Genomic DNA, 19,495 nt, shown 5'->3' on the forward strand with positions numbered 1-19,495 from the left:
CGAGGATTTGAACCCTGCTTTCCCCTCCGTGGCGCAGAGTGGTAAGCGGTGGTAACGCAGCTGAAGCTCTGCTCACGGCCGGAGTTCGATTCCAACGGAAGGAGGAAGTCGAATCTCCGGTAAAAGGGGTTGAGGTCCACTCAGCCTTCCATCCATCCGTGGTTGGTAAAATGAGTGCCCGGCATACGCTGGGGGGTAAAGAAAGGCTGGGGAAGGAACTGGCAATCCCACCCCATATATACGGTCTGCCTAGTAAACGTCGCAAGACGACACCCTGAGTCGGAAACGACTCGCACTATAAGTGTGGGGACACCTTTACCTTTACCTCCCCTCCTAGGTCCTAGTCTGACACTAACCACCACACCACACTGACTCTTATGATGGCATTGCTGCTTTATGCAGTCTGTTCTGTGGATCGGAGACCCTTTAGTCATTTGCTAATATAACAAATAATAATAAATAGTGCTACATGGATTAGCTGTTTTTTTCTGTGTAATGTGTGCCTTTCCTAAGGGCTCGCTTCTTTTTGAACTAAGAGAGGTGCTAATGCTCGAGCATGCTTGCACTCTGTACCTGCTCAGAGGCACTCTGACCACCATTCCTTATCCTAGACCTAAGGGCCTGGAACGGGAAAATAGGTGCTGGGGCTGAACTGCAGGAGACTTTTCTAACACGCTTTCTTTTTTTGGCTTCTGCTTTGCCTTTAAACCCACCTCCACTTATTCTCCCCCCCCGCCCAGATTTAATCGCCCTTCTCCTCCCCCCGCCGGTTTCCACATCGAGGCGGCTCCCATCATTTCTATTGGCAATGAAGCCAGCCCTCTCGCCCTTAACAGGCATGGCCGCCACACTCCTTTCCTTAAAAAAAAAAAAAAAAAAGAATCCATCACGAAAGATGGCGCCGACGGCTTCACCCTCCCTGGCAGGGAGGAAGTAGGTCGGGGGTGCCCGGATGTGGGCAGCCCTGCTTCGTTCGGTAGGAGGGAGGCGCCGGTTGCCCGGATGTTCCTCTCCCTCCAGCAGCGGCCGAGGCTCGGGTCAGAACCGGGGCGGCGGCGGGGGGTGACGGGAGGGAAGCGGGTGGATGGATCCAAGAGGGCCGCCCTGAGGAGGGAGTGAAAGGCCTAGGCAGCCGAGCCTGAGCAGGAGCGGGCAGGACCCGAAAGGCCTGCTTTTTGGGGGGGGGAAGCAGGAGGAGGAGGAGAGCCCCCTTGGCCAGGGGCAGGGAGGCGTCTGGAGGGGAGGGGCCCAAGCCAGTGGCCAGACAGGGAGAGGAGGGTCTCCTGCCCTTTCATTTAAGATCTCCCCGTTCGGCAGGGCCGAGGAGGGGGCCGTTCATGGGGCGGGGAACCCCTCCGCACCCTCTTCCACAGCGTTGCCCCCTTCCCAGCTGAGCCTCCCCGCCGCCTGTCTCCTGAAGGGGGGCAGGCTCTGACGCTCAGAGAGGGGCAGGGTGGGCTGGCCAAAGCCACCCCACGTCGGCCCCGGGCTTTGGGTTTGGCTTTCTTGTTTGTGGGGTTGGGGGGACACCGGGAGCTCCGAGGTAGGTGGGTTGACAGGGAGTTGTCTGACCTGCGGGCCTTCCCTTAGGAAACCGGACACACGTTTGGGCCCGAGTGCCTCCAGGGTCCTGATTTTTGTTTTGTTTTCTTCCTCATTTAACCAGAAAGGACAGCGAAGGAAGGCATAAGAAGGTAACGGGGGAAGCGGAGGTGGCAGTGGCAGTGGGTGGGTGGGTGCGTGGGAGACCACGGCTCATAACTGCAAGCCTTAAAAAGAAGGCACTCTGTGCGGGGTTTTTAAGCATGTTTCTCTCTGTGCGTTTCAAATGAACAAGGCTAAATTTCCCCTGCTTTTGAATGAAAGGAATAGGTGTTAACATACAGTATATCTAAGAATGTGAAGAATTAGTTTGGTTCTTAATTGTGTGGTGACAACAGTGGGGAAACGATGGTAGGTTAGTTCGAATAATGAGCATCGATACGCTCAGTGTCCCTATTTCTGATATCTGCATGTTTCACTCATTAAGGAGAGGTTTGTTTTTGTGGAGTTAAGTTTTTAATATATGAAAAGTTGGGAACTGCTGAATGTTTAATAACTTTTCTGCTCTTGGGGACAAAGCAAGAATAACCTGGATGAAATAGTATCTTGGAGGGAGGGAACCACTAAATATTCACCACAAAATATTGTTATGGTCTACCACAATTGGAAGTTAAGACAACAAGTTTGCTTGCTGCATTGTTACCCACTCTTCCTCCACCCTCATCAAGACAAAATCTCACCACATTTTTAAATCAAAGTTGTTGGAATTTTGGTGACCCTGTATATTTGAGTGTGTAGAAAGAAGCCTTTACTAGAGCTAAGGGTGGAACAAAAGAAAATAAATAAATGTCCTCAAGCTTTCCTGGGTAGTTTTTGGGCTTTTCCTGTGGGATTTCTTTTCAAAGTGGGAGAGAGTTGGAGAGGGATTGGAAATGGGCTGAACATGTAGTCAAAAATCTAGCTTCAGGAGAAAAATGTTGTCCTATCCTTGAGCCATATATGAAATCCATTTGTTCTGTCACTTTTTTTACTTTAAAAAAGTAAAGCAAAGTAGACTAGAGATATTGTTCCTTGTGGAACGCCTCTCCCGCTATGAACCTACCCGTTCACTTCGTTCAGTATCTAAGGCCCTCCTCCGGGTACCAACTCACCAGGATGCCCGGAGGACTGTTACTAGATCTAGGGCCTTTTCTGTGGTGGCCCCCGAATTATGGAACAGCTTACCGGAGGAAATACACCTGGCGCCTACGGTTCTTTCTTTTAGGCGCCAGGTTAAGACCTGGCTGTACTCCCAGGCATTTTAATGTTTAATGCTTTATGTTTAGTTTTTAGTTTAATGTGTTCCTTTGTTACTGATTTTATTCTATATTGTATGTTAATCTCGTTTTGTACACCGCCCAGAGAGCTATTAGCTATGGGCGGTCTAGAAATGAAAATAAATAAATAATGATAATTGTATGTTTACATTTGGCCCTCTGTGCCCCCCAGCTGTACAGGATTGGATCTAAACGTGGCAAAAAGGGAACCTCCGGAAAAGACTGCGGCATAAGGTTGGTATGCCATTGTTGCCATGTGATAACTTGTGTCAAACTTTGCAATAGCATACATGGTGATTCATTCCCTTCCGTTGCTTATTAACATAAGTAGAGGAAGGTGCTGGCTGGCTGCCTTCCTGTTGCTTGACCTGCCCTTTTGTGTGGAGCATGACCGAGTTTCTGGAGCTGTCCAGGAATGAGTGTCTGGAAGGAAGGAACCTCCTTCCAGAGAGTATTTATTTATTTATATTATTTATTATTTGATTTATATCCCGCCCTTCCTCCCAGCAGGAGAGTAGTTCTTGACACCACTGTAAAGGAGGTCTTAACAAGAATGGGGAAAGTTGGTTGGTGCAAGTGAAACGTGGATGTAGTTTGCTTTTTTGAACATATTGGATCAGGGCACAACATGTGGCTTTCCTTTGTTTAGTTTCTGTGACTTCCAGGGTAAGTCTAGAGGGGTCAGTTGGAATATTCCTATGGTGTGTTTGCAGTTGGTTTTGGGTTTTTTTAAGTTTGGAGTGATTCAAATATAATCGCAGTTATGGATTCACTGTGGCATTTTGGCAAGTTGCATCTCCACCACCCTGTTTCAGCCCCAGATCTGTATAATTGGGATCAGGGTACTGTGAATCTCAACAATAAGAATTGTAAGGGGCCAGAACTCAGTGTGAACGCAAAAACCTCAGATTCAGAATCAGCTAAAAGGCTCTTTATTTATATCTTTAACAGCATTTATACAGGGCTTATGAGAGCCAGTGTGGTGTAGTGGTTAAGGAGACCAGGGTTTGAATCCCCACACAGCCATGAAGCTCCCTGGGTGACCGTGGGCCAGTCACTGCCTCTCAGCCTCAGAGGGAGGCAATGGCAAACCACCTCTGAATACCGCTTACCATGAACACCCTATTCATAGGGTCACTATAAGACGGGATCGACTTGAACGCAGTCCATTCCCATTTTTCATACAGGGCTTAATTTTTTTAAAATCCTGAGTTTTTAAATCAGTTGTGGGGAATCTTTAGCCCTCTATATGTTGCTAAGCTACAACTCTATCAGCATAGCCAATGGCCAGGGATGACAGGAGTTGTAGATCAGCAACATCTGGAGGGCAAAGTGTCCCCCATACTAGTACTAAATCTTATGTAGTGAGGCAGGGAACACCTTCTCTGCCCAACCCTTGGAGAACTGCTATCTGTCAGGACTGGCCAATGGTCTGGATTTTGTATAAGGCAGCTTCAGATGGAGTATATCTTGCTCTGAGGCTGCCGGTGTAGTGGCTGTAAGAGTCTGAGCTAGGAATTAGAAGTCTTAGGTTCAGATGCATTCTCTCAGTAACCTTGCAATAATTCTATAAGGCAGATCAGTATAATTATCCCCATATTGCAGGTGGAGGGGTTGAGGCATAGCAGGCAGGTATATGCTTGGAAAAGGTAAAGGTGTCCCTGCACTTGTAGTGCGAGTCATTTCCAACTCTTAGGGTGCCATCTTGCGACGTTTACTAGGCAGACCGTATATATGGGGTGGGATTGCCAGTTCCTTCCCCGGCCTTCCTTTACCCCCCAGCATATGCCGGGTACTCATTTTACCGACCACGGATGGATGGAAGGCTGAGTGGACCTCGACCCCTTTTACCGGAGATTCGACTTCCTCCTTCCATTGGAATCGAACTCCAGCCATGAGCAGAGCTTCGGCTGCGTTACCACCACTTACCACTCTGCGCCAAATCAACCACCCCTGATTTGTGGTTGTTATGCATAGAAGAATTCTGAGGGTGATTTTAGCAAAATCAGGCAGGCAGGTTGTCTTCGTGGCATGGGGTTCCTGCTTACCAAAACTCATGGATTTTAAGCTATTTGTGATAGCTTTGAATAGAAATATTGTTGGCAGATTTATTAAACTTAATTAGTTATACCTTTCTGGCATTTAAGTGATAATGGCAGGATAAAATACAAGGATCTCAGTTTTGGATCAAAGAAACTAGGGGAACTTTCTATCGTAATCTGCCCACTTCTGCTAAATAGTTGCCAAATTTAACAGAGCATCCTTTCTATTTGAGCCAAAAATGGGATCCTCTTTCATGGTGTGCGTTTTTGGAACAGTAGTCACACAAGACAAACAACTTGGGCTTCTTGGATTTTAAAACGGGCATCTTCTGTTTTAATCTTTCTGTTTCACCAGGCTTATGCAGGCAGTTAAGAAGGTGTCTCTTTGCAGTAGTTGACCTTGTTTTTATTTTATTGTTTGCATTTGTTGTAAACTGCTTTGATGTTTTTTGAAATGAAATAGCGGAATACAAATATGATTAAATAATTAAATAAATATTAGCATTGGGGTTTGAAATGGGAGTCTTCGGAGTCTCCTGACTCTAGCTTTATGCCAGAGATCCTGATCAAGCCAAGGAAAAGCCATGAACTAGGTCAGCAGCTGCAAAGGGTCAGAGACAGCATGTGGCAGTAAAGGGATAATCTGGGATCAGGGTCTGAATTGGGAAGTTGTACTGAAAGTGAAGTAGGACAGGATTTCAAAATGGCAGCAGAGAATGGAAAGTGGGACAGGGCTAGAGTTGCAAGGTTCATGCAATAGATCCCTTATGGGACCCCGTATGTCTCCTTATCTTTTAACCCAACTGCTAGCTTTCCTTTGAGTGAGGTAGGTAGAGGAATAAAAATGGATTTTCTCACATCACAAGGCACAGCATTTTGATAGCAGCTTGTGAGCAGAGAAGGGATTCTAATTCATGCCAGTGATTTGCAGTAGAGAAATTTCAGAGGACAAGATCTGGGGCCCACACATATTAGCTTAGCTGGTGCTAGCCAGCTGTTCTTTGTGGTTTCCACCAACTTCTTCCCTTCCCCTGGGCCCTGGACAGTGCATGCATTGCACAGGGGTATGAAGAGTGTAGGACCCAACAAGATCCTTTCCTACAGCTTGGAAGAGGTTTACACTGCTGCTTCCTTTCTCCAAACACCAGCGTTTACCGTGGAGGTCTGGGGAGCCAACATGATCTTCCTGATTGGGCATCAGGCTGCTGATTTGGATAGCACGGATTGGGGAAAAATATTTGATTGCATTGAGTTGCTGTTCTGATTGATGATCAGTGCTGCCCCACACCCCTGCTCCAGTGAGGTCTCTTATGTCCATTTTGCCTCACAGGATGAAGACTGAACCCTGTATGACCTGAGACAGGGTAGGCAGAGCTTCTGTCCTCACAGGAGTTTCTGTGAGCTATAAATATCCTCTGCGATAACGTTTGCCGCCCATGCAGCGTAAAAGCTGTCGTAGTCGGGCACTTCTAATGACATCCATGTAAATGAGGCTTGGAGGATTTCTATTCTTGTTTTTAAAAAAGACCAAAACATTTTTTGTAACTCTGCTCTCTGCAACTGACTGTGCTGGCCTTGAGTAGCCTCTGGCTCTTAGCTAGCCTACTTCTCGGGGGTTTTTTGAAAGTGGAAATGGGATTAAACAGTATTAGATTTGGGGGATAAACATGTACTCAGGTTAGATGCAACTGGTTCACAAATGAAAGCTGAGCATATTGTTAGAAGAAAAGGCATTGCCTGTTATAGTAGCGCCCCAAAACTAAAATAGTCACACATAATGACATTAATGTGCCTTTAATACAGGTGTGGGGAACCTCTGGCCTTCTAGATGTTGCTGAACTACAATTCCCATCAGACCTAGCAAGCAAGGGATGATGGGAGTTGTAGTTCAGCAACCTCTGGAAGGCCATAGGTTCCTCGCTCCTGTTTTAGCCGGAGCAGAAAAGAGCAATCAAAATGACTGGGAAGTTAGAGCACCTTTCCTACAAGTAAAGGCTAATACAGGTGGTGGTGGTGGTTGCTTTAGCTTAGAGCAGGGGTGTGGGACCTGTGGCCCTCCAGATGTTGCAGAACTCCAACTCCATCCGTCTCAGCCAGGACAGTCAGTGTCAGGGAAGATGGGAGTTGTAGTTCAGCAACATCTGGAGGGCCTGGTTTATAGATGAGAGATGCCTCTTACTGCATCTGTAATAAGCAATGATAATAATTTCTCTAAGCAGGCTAACTCCATATGAACTCAGTCATACTGACTTCTGAGTAAACATTCATTGGGTAGTGCTGTAAAGGAAAACTTGGTAGAGACTTATAAAAATTAGGCATGATGTGGAGAAAGGGAACAGGTAGAAATTTCCCCCTCTTTTCTGTAGTAGTGGAACATTGAGGTCACCCAGTGACATTGACTGGTGGTAAATTCCAGGGCAGACACAAGAAAGGACCAAGAGCACAATCCAATTTGCATTTATGCCGGGCTGCAGGGAGTTGGATGCAGTGGATCTGCAGCTGAGTTGGCTGGGTCCTGGGTCAGCTGGACTACACCAGCGTAAGTCCCTCAGCCCAGGTGAGCCGGGGCCCGGCCAGCTCAGCTGAGACCAGCACAAGTTGAGCCGGCGTAGGGCCCAAAAAAGAGGCATGCCAGGGGCATGTTAAGGGAAGGGCCAAGGTGGTGGTGGGGACTTAGATCACATCCAACTTGTGCTTGGAGCATTCCTGCAGGTCCCAATCCGGGTAAAAGTTACACTGGGGGAAAAACTTGGTCTAAGAAATCATTGCAATAGATGTCAATGGGGAGGGCTTACTCCCCGGTATTTGGGAGAGCAGGCTTTTACTTTCTGGCCCCTGGGCGCAGCTGCTGGCTGAACCAGGATTCAGCTAACCCAGAGGCACCTGAACCTTATGCCCACTTCCCCTGAGAGGGATTTTGCTCTGCCCATCAGACAAGATCTGGAACTCGCTGGATTTGCTGGCGCAGGATGTGATGTTGAGATGACCACTTGTCCCAATTGCTTCAAAGTAGGGCTAGGCAAATTCATGGAGGATAGGCTTGATGGATCAATGGCTCTTAGTCACGATAGCTATATGGAGCCTCCATGTTCAGAGGCAGTATATTTCTGAATAACAGTTACTGGGGGTAGGGGCAACTGTGGGGGTGGGCCATTGCCTAAGATGTTTGTGGCATCTGCTTGGAGCCTGCGGCAGACAAGAGGTGGCATAGATAGATCCTTTGGCCTGATCAAGCCAGGGCTGCTTTTACATTCTGAAAGCACCACCGCTTACGGGGGCTGGGGGGATCTTGCTTAGGACTTTGAACTGAGGAATAAAGCATCCGTTTATTTACACACACTGGGGTGCTGGTTTTGTCCTCAATCCCAAAAGGGTGTGGCATCCCTAAGTCACACATGCCCCCTTCGTCTTTGTGAAAAGTAAGATTGACAGAGTGTCTGCCAACACCATGTGTCAATGTGGCAGGCTTGGAAAGCAAGAGTCTGCCAGGGGAAAGCCTCTCTTCCCCCCCACCCCTCCTGTAACTGCATGAAGAGAGTGGGACAGCTGTCTCTTTCAGAGATGATCCAGACAGGTTTGCAGCATAAAATAGTTCCTTTTCTACACACGCACACCCTACACCCCTTTCAGTGTGCAGCGCTCTGAAGAGATCTGTCTTTTTTCAGTGTCCTGCTTTTAGGACCCCCCGGACCTCCCTTGAATCCTGTGGAAACTGGGTGGCCCAAAGCGGGCCCGGCAGTCCCGCAAGATGGCCACCTTGAAACGGAGCCGCAGGCAAGCCTGGCCGGAGCAGGAGGGCGACCGGGAGCATGGGCTCTACAGCTTGCACCGCATGTTTGACATTGTGGGCACCCACCTGACCCACCGTGACGTCCGGGTCTTGTCTTTCCTCTTTGTGGACGTCATCGACGACTATGAAAGGGGGATGATCCGCAGCGGGCGGGACTTCCTCCTGGCGCTGGAGAGGCAGGGGCGCTGCGACGAGACCAACTTCCGCCAAGTGCTTCAGCTGCTGAGGATTATCACCCGCCACGACTTGTTGCCCTATGTCACGTTGAAGAGGAGGAAGGCTGGTAGGTGGCTTCTGGCTTGAGGTTTCCTAAGGTGGGCTGTGTGCTGATGGGTTGATCCAGGGACGGGCACCCCCTTTATCCCAACCGAGTGAAGCATTGTTTCCCCAGTAGGTGCCACCCTTCAGTTGAGCATCAGACATAATTAAAAATGCTCCATATTTTTGAAGCAACATTCCGAGAACAACCTTCCCCAACCCTGCTCGGCCTCTGGATGTTCCTGAGCTACAACTCCCATCTTCCTTGACTATTGGCTGAGACTGATGGGAGCTGGGGGGGGTGTCCAACCACATCTGGAAGGCAGCAAGCTGGGCAAGGCTGATAATCATCCACAAGTTTGATACCTGGATTAATTACCAAAAAATGGATTGTCTCACAATAACAATGACATTAACTTTAAAAACTATGTAGAATTATTTATTCTATTAAACTTTCATTCCTCCCTTCCCCCAATGAGGGCAGTATGTTGTCTCCCCCACCCATTTTATCATCACAACAGCGAACTGAGGTAAGTCAGGCTGAGGCTGCCCCAACTTCACCTAATGAGCTTCATCCTTTGTGAGGATTTGAGCCTGGGTCTCCCCAGTTGCAGTCTGGCACTCTAGGCCACCGAGGACTGTCCTGGTTCCTGTGTGGAGATGCCTGCAGGTGTATCAGGTTTGCTGTTGGGGATGTTTTGGCTAGTGCACAAGCAGCCCTTTCTAACAAACTGCACCTTAATGGTTGGTTGGTTGGTTAAAGGCGTTCTTAGAACATTTGGCCACCAAGAAGTAACGGGCGGCCATTTGACCAGTGTGCCGACCCCAGATTAGTCCCCTGAGTTGCTGGGGGAGAGAGGCCCATGAAAGGTGTCCTGCCCAACATGGGCCCTCCAGAGCGTGGTCCCCAGCACCCTGTCACCTGAGGCGAATGGCTTCTCTGCATAGAATTTCCAGGATTGCTTTTTTCTTTCACTGGGGTCTGTAAACCAGAAATTGTAGTTGCCGACCCCCTCCCCACCTTATGGCTGTAAGTAAAGGCCATTTGGAAGCAGCATCAGATGGGCCTCCCACTCTTCGTTTCCCTGCCCCCCCATACACTTGCTCCTTGAAACGGGAAAGGCCAGCGGGGAGCGGGGGCTGCCAGCAAAGTCATGCATGGCCGAGGCGCTTCCACGCACCCTTCCTCCCAACTTTGGAGCTGGGGAAGTGGGCGGGATCACTGAGCAACTTTGGGGGCGGGGGCCTGCTGTCCACCTCTGCTGCTTCAAAGTGTTTCTTACAGTTTATTTATATGCAAAAATTACACAACAGTAGAAATACTGTAAATGACAAAAAGGGGGTAGAAGAAAAAGAGGTTGAAACCCTTTGCAGCTTCAAAGTTGAGAGGAAAGGTGGCTGTTTGTCACACTCCTCAGAGGTTGGCGGGAGGGACGGCACCCGACCTGCCACATGGAACACGTTTGTGGAAATGTGAAGTTAAACTTTCAAGAAATAATAGCCCTTTGCTCCCTTTTTAAAGTTGCTGGGAATTTTTTTTCTGTCATTGTATTTTATGATGGTTTTGAATTTTAAATGCCCTGAGTGGTATGTATATGGGCCATATCCTCTGGAGGGGAGGCGTATTCTGCCAGGGTGGAACCACCCCTCCCTCCCCATTCTTGCCCAGCAGGCTGCTGGGGGAAAGACAAATCACTCTTGCCAGAAGTCTGCTTGCAGAGGGCTCCCCCCCCCATCTTCCTATTGCTCCATCCATTTTGGCTTCCCTGTCCCCCAAGGCTCACCCTAGAATTAAGCTCAGGGTGCACAATTAACCTCAGAGCCACAGGTTCCCCACACCTAATTTAAAGCTTGAAGCCTCTCTTTCAGCATGTGGTTAATCAAGAAAGCAGACAAAATGCCAGAGCCTTCTCGGAGAGGGTTGGCCGGTGCCATCTTCACTGTTCACTGTTTGGTATCAGGTGAACATTTTTCTAGTCATCCAGGCCTTATTAAAAAAAAACTTTACAGACTGGGCCTCTGAAGTTTTTAAAATTGTGTTTTGGTATCTTAGTTGATGTGTTACAGTTTTTAATGTTTCACACTGTATTTTAATATGGTTGGGGATGTTCTCCTGAGCCACCAAGAAACATTCTTGTTATGAGTCAGCTTTATTAAATGTAATAAATAAATAAATAAACTGCCTTTCAGATCTAACTGGCTGGCTTTTAGGTCCAGCAAAAAGCAACAATTCTGGCACTCACAACTTCTGAAAGTTTCAATGAAAAATTGGATTTTAAAGCAGGGTTCCCCTTCTAGTTTGGCTCTGTCACTGAGGAGAAGCTTCAAGAAGGAGTTTCAAGAAGGCATCTTAGTTGAGGCTATGGGAATTATCTCTCTACCCCCCCCCCCCGCCCTGCCTGCCGAAGACCACTTCTTTATCCTGTTCTCTTTCCCCTGCCTATTAAATTTCCCTCTAATCTTTTGCAAGCCAGTGTTCAAATTCATCCTTTCATTCTAGTGTGTGTATATTACCTTCTTTCTCTTGCTGACCACCCCACCCATTCACACACACACCTCCTTCCGTTCACAGTGTGCCCGGATCTTGTCGACAAGTATCTAGAAGAGACTTCCATCCGCTATGTGACTCCGCGGGCCCACAGCAGCACAGAGCACGTTCCTGCCCACCAACACAAATCTGGTGAGCCTATGGGAAGGTAGACATCAAGAACCTTTGCCAAACTGGCTTCCTTGAGGGCCATCTCTCGCCCATCCACAGCATTTAATCCAGGCATTTTTGGCCTCGGGGGGAATGAAAACTCAGCCTTTTGTGCAGGTTGTCTTGTTTTCTGCAGGCAGCCTGCACTGGCCACAGGTGCATCGTGACGCCATTTCTGATTTTCTGTTTCCCAGCCAAGTCCAGAGCTCCAGGTGAACACAGGAAGCTGTCTCATATTGAGTCAGAACATTGGTCCACCTAGCCCAGTAATGCTGCCTCTGACTGGCAGTTCAGGCTCTTGCAGAGTGGGAGAGGGGTCATTCCCAGTCCTGCTGTCTGACAGCCTTCTTAGTTGAAGAATCATGGGATTGAACCTGAGGCCTTGTGCATGCAGAGCTGGTGGTCTGTCATTCTGCCGCGGCTTTCCCTGTGGTAGAAAGCCATTAGATGGGAGATCCGTACACCACAGAGCTTCTCAACTCTTGATCCTGGAAGGGGATCAGCCACAAGAATTAATTTGATCCTTGATGAAAGACAGGCCTCGAAAGAGGCTGGTCATTACTCACTTGTTGCTTCTTGCCATGCAGAATCCTTGAGGGAGGAGTGTTTTTTTAACTCTGACACCAGTAAGCCTTAGTGCTTCCCATATCTCTGTGCGTACTTGGCAAGTTTGTTTGTTGGTTTAGAGCACTTAAATTAAAAAAAAGTCTGTAAATGGTTTACACAAAAGATGAGTCTCTAGTCATCATGAATCATCTTCAAGAGCAAACCCCTTTTCTCTTAAATATTCTGAGATGAGCAGGAAGGAATGGCTTGCAGTTTCCAGTGCAGTTCTTAAGTTCCCCATCATTTTGCCAGAGCCTTGTCCAGCTTAGCTCTCAAAATACAATGACTGGGCGCTGGTAAGCAGAATACTTTCTGTTCAGTAATTTTCTCCAGTGAGGTCAAGGTGGTGAGGCTGGCTCTTCTCCACCTTAAATTGTTTTTGCCACCATGAGGTCAGTTAGTCTAAGAGGTGGTGATTAGTCCAGGGTAAGCTTTGTGGCTGAGCAGGGATTGGAACCCAGGTCTCTCCAGTCAAGGCCTACCTCTCTGGCATGTTGGCACAGCTAGTAAAGGCGGAAAGCCAAACCTGCATGTGGTTGTAGAAGAGCCTTTAAAGTAGCAGTTACCACTTTTCACTGATCCAAACATCTCAGATTTTATTTGATAAGATCATAGAACCATGGAATGGTAGGGTTGGAAGAGGCCTATAAGGCCATTGAGTGCAACCCCCCTGCTCAGTGAAGGAATCCAACTTAAAGCATATGAAATACTTGCTGGTGTTTTTCAATTTCTCTGCCTAGATTTTTGTTATTAAATTAACTCCATCACAGTCATTACACATTTTTGAATGACTGACATAGCATTACCTCTTTTTCATTCCAGTGTATTATGAAAATTGACCAATGCTCTCTAAATTTGGGGAATATTTAATTTCCTGTCCAGGCTCTTAAAATGTGAACGTTCTCCATTAATGCTCAATTCCAATCTTCATTTTGAACTGTTAAGAAATACTGGGACAGTCTCTTCTCTCCTTCTCCCCAGCCCTCTGCTTTGTTTACATATTTAGAATATTTTCATTCCCTTTTGGACTGTAAATTCTCCTCCAGGGTAGCTTATCATTCAAATATTAAAATTTGTAGTTTAGTAAAATAACCACAGAAAGCCACAATCAGTGTAAGCCATCAAACAAGAGCCTTCAATGGCACGGCAGAGCCAACCAAATTCTTTTGAGGGACATTGAGGTTTCACCTGCTGGGATCTGGTGAACTGATCTAGGGAGGGAATTCAGCAGCCTGGGTGCCACCTCAGAGGGCCCCTTCCCCTGCTCACGGCCCACTTCCTCTCCATCTTGAGTGGGGTCTCAGTAGAAGGTTGGGCAGGTTTCTGTGGGAGTGGGTGAGCCTTCAGGTCAGGAAGGGGGAACCTTTTTCAGCCCAAGGGCCACATGCCCCCATGCGGAGCCTTCGGGGCAGTAACGTGCCAGTGGTGGGCAGGGCCAGGTGCAAAAAGAGGGCCGAGCAAGCTATGCAGCCTGAGAAGCTGGTTGGACTGAAATGGGGGCAAACCCCACAGAAGCACCCTGGGCTCCTGGAGGGCCAGGCAGGATGCAAGCGTTGCAACATTTCATTGTGGCCTGATGATACTTCAGCCGAGTGCAGCGGGTCCCAAACGTTTTCCCCCCATTGACCACTTGACAATTGCTGCGGGTCTTGGCAGACCACTCAGTGACCTTTCTGCCTGCTGTAGCCATTGTAAGGCGCTGTGCTGGATGCTGTGTGGTGCTTCATTGTACTTTTACAAAGAGGGCGCAAGCCATGCGAATGACGCTCGTGGACCACAGTCTGGGAACCCCTGCCCTAGCAGACTTGCTTCCATCAAGGGTGGAATGAGTTCTGTCTTGTTGAGGCCCCCACCCCTCTCTTGCCTCGGTGAGAGATGCTGCCTGGAAGGTGCTTGCAAGAAGAGTAACTCCGTGGGATCTCCATAAAGAAGGATCCCAGCACAACATAAAAAACTACACTTGCTTGTGATCCTGTTCTTTAATGTGATTTTAAAAAAAATGTGCTTAGGATTTTTTTGTAAGCTGCTTGGAGAGCCTCTTGGGATGTACCTGTTTCCCTTAATGACTCATAGCTGCCAGTCCCGCTTTGAGCTTTCTGAGCCATGATGTTTCTGCTCCCCAGTGCCTCCCCATCATCCGCTGGTCTGCTGTTCCGCTTCGGGGGCCCAGATCTGTACCAAGAGACCCGGCCGGGGACGAGCCCTCCTCGGCAACCAGCGGAAAAGGAGGAAGTCGGTGACGCCGGACCCAAAAGACAAACAGACGTGTGGTAAGAAGTTCCTGACAGCAGGCACGTTGGCCGCATTTGAGTCAAGACTGATGGTTTTAATTCACGTCTTTTCCCTCAAGAACTAGTACTGTCTTGTATCCCAAAAAAATTCCTTGCTGAAGCAGAAATGGGGCAGGGCGGTCATCCCGCTGTTGAACCCTCTGCAACATTGGGGCTCAGAGACTGGATGCCTCTAGCACAAGGCCGCCCCCTTCCAGGATTACGAAAGGCCAAAAGAGGGTGTGGATAAGCGGCATCTTTGGCCGTGGGCTTTTGCAGCAGCCCATTCTGTGGCTGTAGTGGGCATGTGCAGCAACATCCATTCCGCTCCCTGGTTAGACTTGGCCTGGTTGCCGACCTGGTCCCTGCCTGCAGTGTAGGCCACGAGTTCCAAGCATCGCCAGTGGCATCCTGCTCTCTGCTTAGACAGCATAACAGTGTCTCCTTAGTGCATCATACTGGAAGCCTACAGCCAAAGAATTGGCTGGTTGGTTCAGATCAGTGTGTGATGTGCTAAGCAGTGCCCTCACCGCTTGCTGGCCCCTTAAGAGTTGCCGCCATCGCAGTGGAAGCCACAACCGGCAGCATTCCGTTATCTGGGCCTCCTGAGACTTTGCAGCCCACGCTGGCTGGGGCCGGTGGGAGCTGGAGTGCAAAACATCTGGCAGGCACCAGGCTGGGGAAGTCTGCCTTAGCCCAGCGGCCTGCAGTCCCCAGCCCCCCTCCCAAGCCCTCTTGCCTGCAAGGAGCACCCAGCCCGGCCCCCGCCCTGGGAACTTTCTCCTTGCCTCCTCCTCCTCCTCCTCACTTCAGTCTCCATTGCTCATCTAGTTCTTCCCTTCCACTTTAAAGGCCTCTACCTGCTGAGCCCACTTCATCCTTTGACCAGCCTTTCTCGGGCTTTCCTGAGATCGTGCCATCCCCTTGAAATGCTAAATGCTTCTCCGATGCCTCTGCCTGACTCTGTGCCTGCTGCCTCCTTCCCCAGGCCTCACTCTCCCCCTTTTCTTCCATCAGGTTCTTTTTCCCTTAGCCCAGTGCCTGTTCTGTTTCCCCTGGGCTCTTCTCGCTCCTTGACCTACTCTTTTGCGAGGCTGATTCCCAGCCAAACTGACAACTTGTCCATCCCTTGTAGAGGTTGACCTGCGAAATTGCCTTTTCACTGAGCCATCAGCCAGGTGGAGGCTTCACTGCCCCAGGTGCCATAATAGCGGGTGGAGCCAATTGTGTGCCCTCCGGATGTTGTTGGATTCCAAATCCCATCAGCCCCAGCCAGCATGGCCAATGGTCAGGGATGATGGGAGCTGTAATCCAACAACATCTGGAGGGCGCCACCTTGGATGCCCCTGCCATTTAGTATCAAGCACCTGCTTCTGCGAACTTCTAGAATGTTCCCGTTGAGAGCCTTTGGACAATCCTGAGCAGACAGCATTAACGTCCCTCCTGTCTTCTGGCATTTCCCTTCCAGACATCCGCCTTCGAGTCCGAGCAGAGTACTGTCAGCATGAAACGGCTTTGGAGGGGAACGTCTTCTCCAACAAGCAGGACCCCCTTGAGCGCCAGTTTGAGCGCTTTAGCCAGGCAAACACCATCTTGAAATCCCGGGACCTGGGCTCCATCATCTGTGACATAAAGTTTTCAGAGCTCACTTACCTTGATGCTTTTTGGCGCGACTACATCAACGGCTCACTGCTGGAGGCCCTGAAGGGGGTCTTCATCACGGACTCGCTCAAGCAAGCCGTGGGCCACGAGGCCATCAAGCTGCTGGTCAACGTGGATGAAGAGGATTATGAGGTGGGCCGTCAAAAACTCCTGAGGAACTTGATGCTCCAGACAGCACCTTGAACCCCGGTTGCCATCATTGTCCCTCCTCCTCTGGCTCCCCTTTGGATGATTTTTTTTCAATTTTTTTCTTTCAAAAAAAAAAAAGGAAAAAAATATCTTAAAGGAATGAACCCTTGAGCTCCTGCCATGTACTGTGTAACTGTAAGACATGTTTCAACGTGAGAATGAGCGCTGTGGTTGGGTTTTCTTTTTTCCCCCAGTTGGGAAACAAAACAGGAGATGGAAAAATTCTGGAAGGGCTGCTCTGTGCCCCTGCCTGCGAGGTAGATCCAAGACCCGTTTTCCTGTAGGCCAGCTGAGCATCTTTGGCCATTGGTTGATGCTCCTCGGTCTGTCGTCCTTTCTTAATCACATTCTCTCTTGTGCCGTCTGCTTCTTTCCTTCTATTTTTTTTTGTACCATCTCTAAGAATTAGACTGTCCTGTGGTGCACCATTGCCCAGAAAGGCCTAGGCAGGTGTGGCAAGGTCCAGCAGGGGAGACCTCAACTTGTCCCTTTATATTAAAAAAAGAAGCAAACCTGAACGTTGCTGTTCTTGTGATGGGAGATATCTTCTGCCAGTGTTTTTCTTTCAAGCTGTGAGTTCTGGGGGGTGGGGAGGAATGTGGTCTCGGAATGGAGGCAGAAAGAGCTTCCATCTAAACCAGATGCGTCCCTCCGTCCACCCTCTCTATGTAGCACTGTTCTTAAAAGTGACTTCCAAGTCCCGCCAGCTGGATTTAGGAACTGTTATGCAATTGACTTTGGTTGGGGCAGGGTGGGTGTGGACAGGAGGGGCCCTCGCATGGAAGGATGCCAGGGATGGTGCGAGGGTCCAAACATGAGGGATGAAATGGGCTTTGGGCCTTGAATGCTCTTAAATCCACTTCTGGAAGACTGTTTCCTTGTGTGTGGGAAAAGTGTGCTTTCTCTGGCTTGGAAGCCGTCTCTAGCTAGCTCAGCGGAATCAAAATCGGCCCCTGAATGCCATCCCTCCAGCCCTCGTGCCTAACCCTTTCCCTTGACCTGCGTCCTGAGCAGAGAGTATTTTCAGGCCCCCTCTGACCCACTGTGTGTGCCTTTCCCTCGACCTTTGGTAGAGGGAGTGTCTGCCTCCAAAGACGACAAAGAAAGGAGTGCTCCTCAGGGCCTTCTCTCTCTTCTCCTGAACCCCAGTAGTCCCCTGGCCAGCCTTGTCTGGCTCCCACAGAGGCCGTTAGCATTAACGGACGCAAAGGGTGGGGTGATGGTGGTGGCAGCAGGGATTGTGCCAGCTATGAATGACTGTCAGGCTGGAGCCAGGAGGTCTAGCCTCTTGCGAAGGCTGCAAGATGAAGAAAAGTTCTTGTAGGGAACCAGCTTTGCAAAGGGGTGTTGTGGGGGGAGTTCCATCAGCTCTTGCTTCCGTTCCAGTGGTGTTGAGCACCACAACAGTTGCCTCCCAGGTTTTGTCTTATTTTCAAGATTTTAAACAAAGATGATTTGGAGCTGTTGGGAGAAGCTCAGGAGGCGAATATTCCCATCGTAGGGATGAAGGTAGAGCATGCTGTTACATTTTGGCAAGGCTACAACATGTGATGGGAGTTGTCCTTCTTGACACACACCTTCCCCACCCCCACCCCCCAAACAATAGCCTAAAGTGGTCTTCAGCATCCTGGGTCCCTCCAGAAGTTTTGGACTACAACTCCCTTCAGCCTGGCTGTAGTCCAAACGTCAGCAGGGTTCCAGGTTGGCCTAAGGCCTTTGTGCTGATACAGGTAGAATCTGTTGACTGTCTGCTCCAGGAGATGCACTGGGACTTCCTTGGAAGGAAAAAGCCCCCTTAAGTATCCAAGTCAATTTTTATAAGGGATTGTTTTTCCTTTTTTTTAAAAAAAAAAACTTTGCTCCTGAATTTTAATTTTTCTGTTGGTTGGTTTTCTGTTTGATTATATTAAATATTGTGAAAGCCTTGGCAAGCCATGATGTTGTTGCCCCTGGGTTTCAGTGGCTATTCCAGGAGGCTTTTGACTTCTGTATTGCCCCCCCCCCGAGAAAACCTGGAGAAAATCTTCAGTTTGCCCCCTCCCTCCCCCAGCTGACTTCTTTCAGGTAGCACAGATGGCCGTCTTCACTCTCTCCCCCCAGCTTCCCTTCAGCTCCCTCTTCCGGTTTATTAGTCAAGCAAAAAGGCTCCATCTAAGAGCCGCATGAATAGGAACGTACCGACCAGGGGGCAGTTCACACAGCCAGCAAAATCAAGGGGCGCTGCTCTCTACCCTTGGGCTTGACCGTTTCACTTTGAGAGGGGGATTTTTTTAACAAAGAAAATCAAGATAGAAAAACAGGGGTTGTTGATTAGTTTTTTCTTCATCTATGCTTTTGTTTTATTGGAGAGGAAAAAACTCAAACTGTACCTTGAATTCCCTAAATTGCTTTTTAAAAATGGGAAAAGGGCTAGAAAGGACACAAAAGGACATTTTTTAAAAAAAGGCTAATGATAGGAAGAAAACAGGAGATTCTGCCCTAATTGTCTCCTTGACATGCCACTCTTGTGATGTGTAGCCCTGCTGCTTACACCTTGAAATTGGTAGTCCAGGGAAAGCTATGCCATTTGACTTCCACTGATTGCATAAACAGGCCCTGAGCCAAAAACTGCTCCTGCTTTGGTTGGAATATCCCACTTGGTGTGCAAATGTCTGATGTCTCTTACATTCTTCAGCAGCCTTTGCCAACCTGGTGCCCTCCAGACATTGTGGATTGGCACTCCCATCAGCCCCACTCAGCACGGTTGTGCTGGAAGCTATAGTCCACAACACTGGAGGGTTCCAGGGTACCAGTTTAGCAAAGGTTGGCTGTACAAGGTGTCTCAACAAAGTATGCAAAAGCCCCCAATCCTCTCCTTTGTGTATCCACACAACACACACACACACTTGCTCCCTGTTTCAAGACAAATCTGGCACAAATTTGTGTAAAATCTGTGACTTCTGTATTTTTTTAAAAAAAGGAACTTCCAGTGTAACTGGTCATAATCCCAGTATAGCTTTGTTTTTCCTCAAAATAATAAAAAAAAAATCTTCTGCCTTTTATTGCTGCTTCTGTCAGGTGTCTGTGCTTTGCTGGCCTGTGTGTGCATGCATGTGCTTGTCCGCAGACAAGGAAGAGCAATG

The 19,495-nt window shown here is 48.7% G+C and overlaps 1 protein-coding gene across 6 annotated transcripts in view; it reads left to right on the forward strand.

Moving 5' to 3' along the window:
- The window catches only part of DEDD (death effector domain containing), a 22,270-nt gene extending 2,856 nt beyond the window's left edge, over positions 1-19,414 (forward strand). For 3 of the 6 annotated variants that reach the window (XM_061606118.1, XM_061606117.1, XM_061606119.1), the window contains exons 2-6: positions 3,031-3,092; positions 8,566-8,973; positions 11,521-11,628; positions 14,376-14,522; positions 15,991-19,414. In XM_061606118.1, coding sequence (XP_061462102.1) covers positions 8,649-8,973; positions 11,521-11,628; positions 14,376-14,522; positions 15,991-16,367 — 957 coding nt within the window. In that variant the 5' untranslated portion in view covers positions 3,031-3,092; positions 8,566-8,648 and the 3' untranslated portion in view covers positions 16,368-19,414. Of the gene's footprint in view, positions 1-863; positions 1,038-1,242; positions 1,695-3,030; positions 3,093-8,565; positions 8,974-11,520; positions 11,629-14,375; positions 14,523-15,990 lie in introns of those variants that run through there. The other 3 variants (XM_061606115.1, XM_061606113.1, XM_061606114.1) reach the window with 3 other exon arrangements.
- Positions 19,415-19,495: the final 81 nt, after the last annotated feature.

This window comes from Rhineura floridana, chromosome 22 (genome assembly GCF_030035675.1).
Source record: "Rhineura floridana isolate rRhiFlo1 chromosome 22, rRhiFlo1.hap2, whole genome shotgun sequence".
NCBI classification, from domain to species: Eukaryota; Metazoa; Chordata; class Lepidosauria; order Squamata; family Rhineuridae; genus Rhineura; species Rhineura floridana.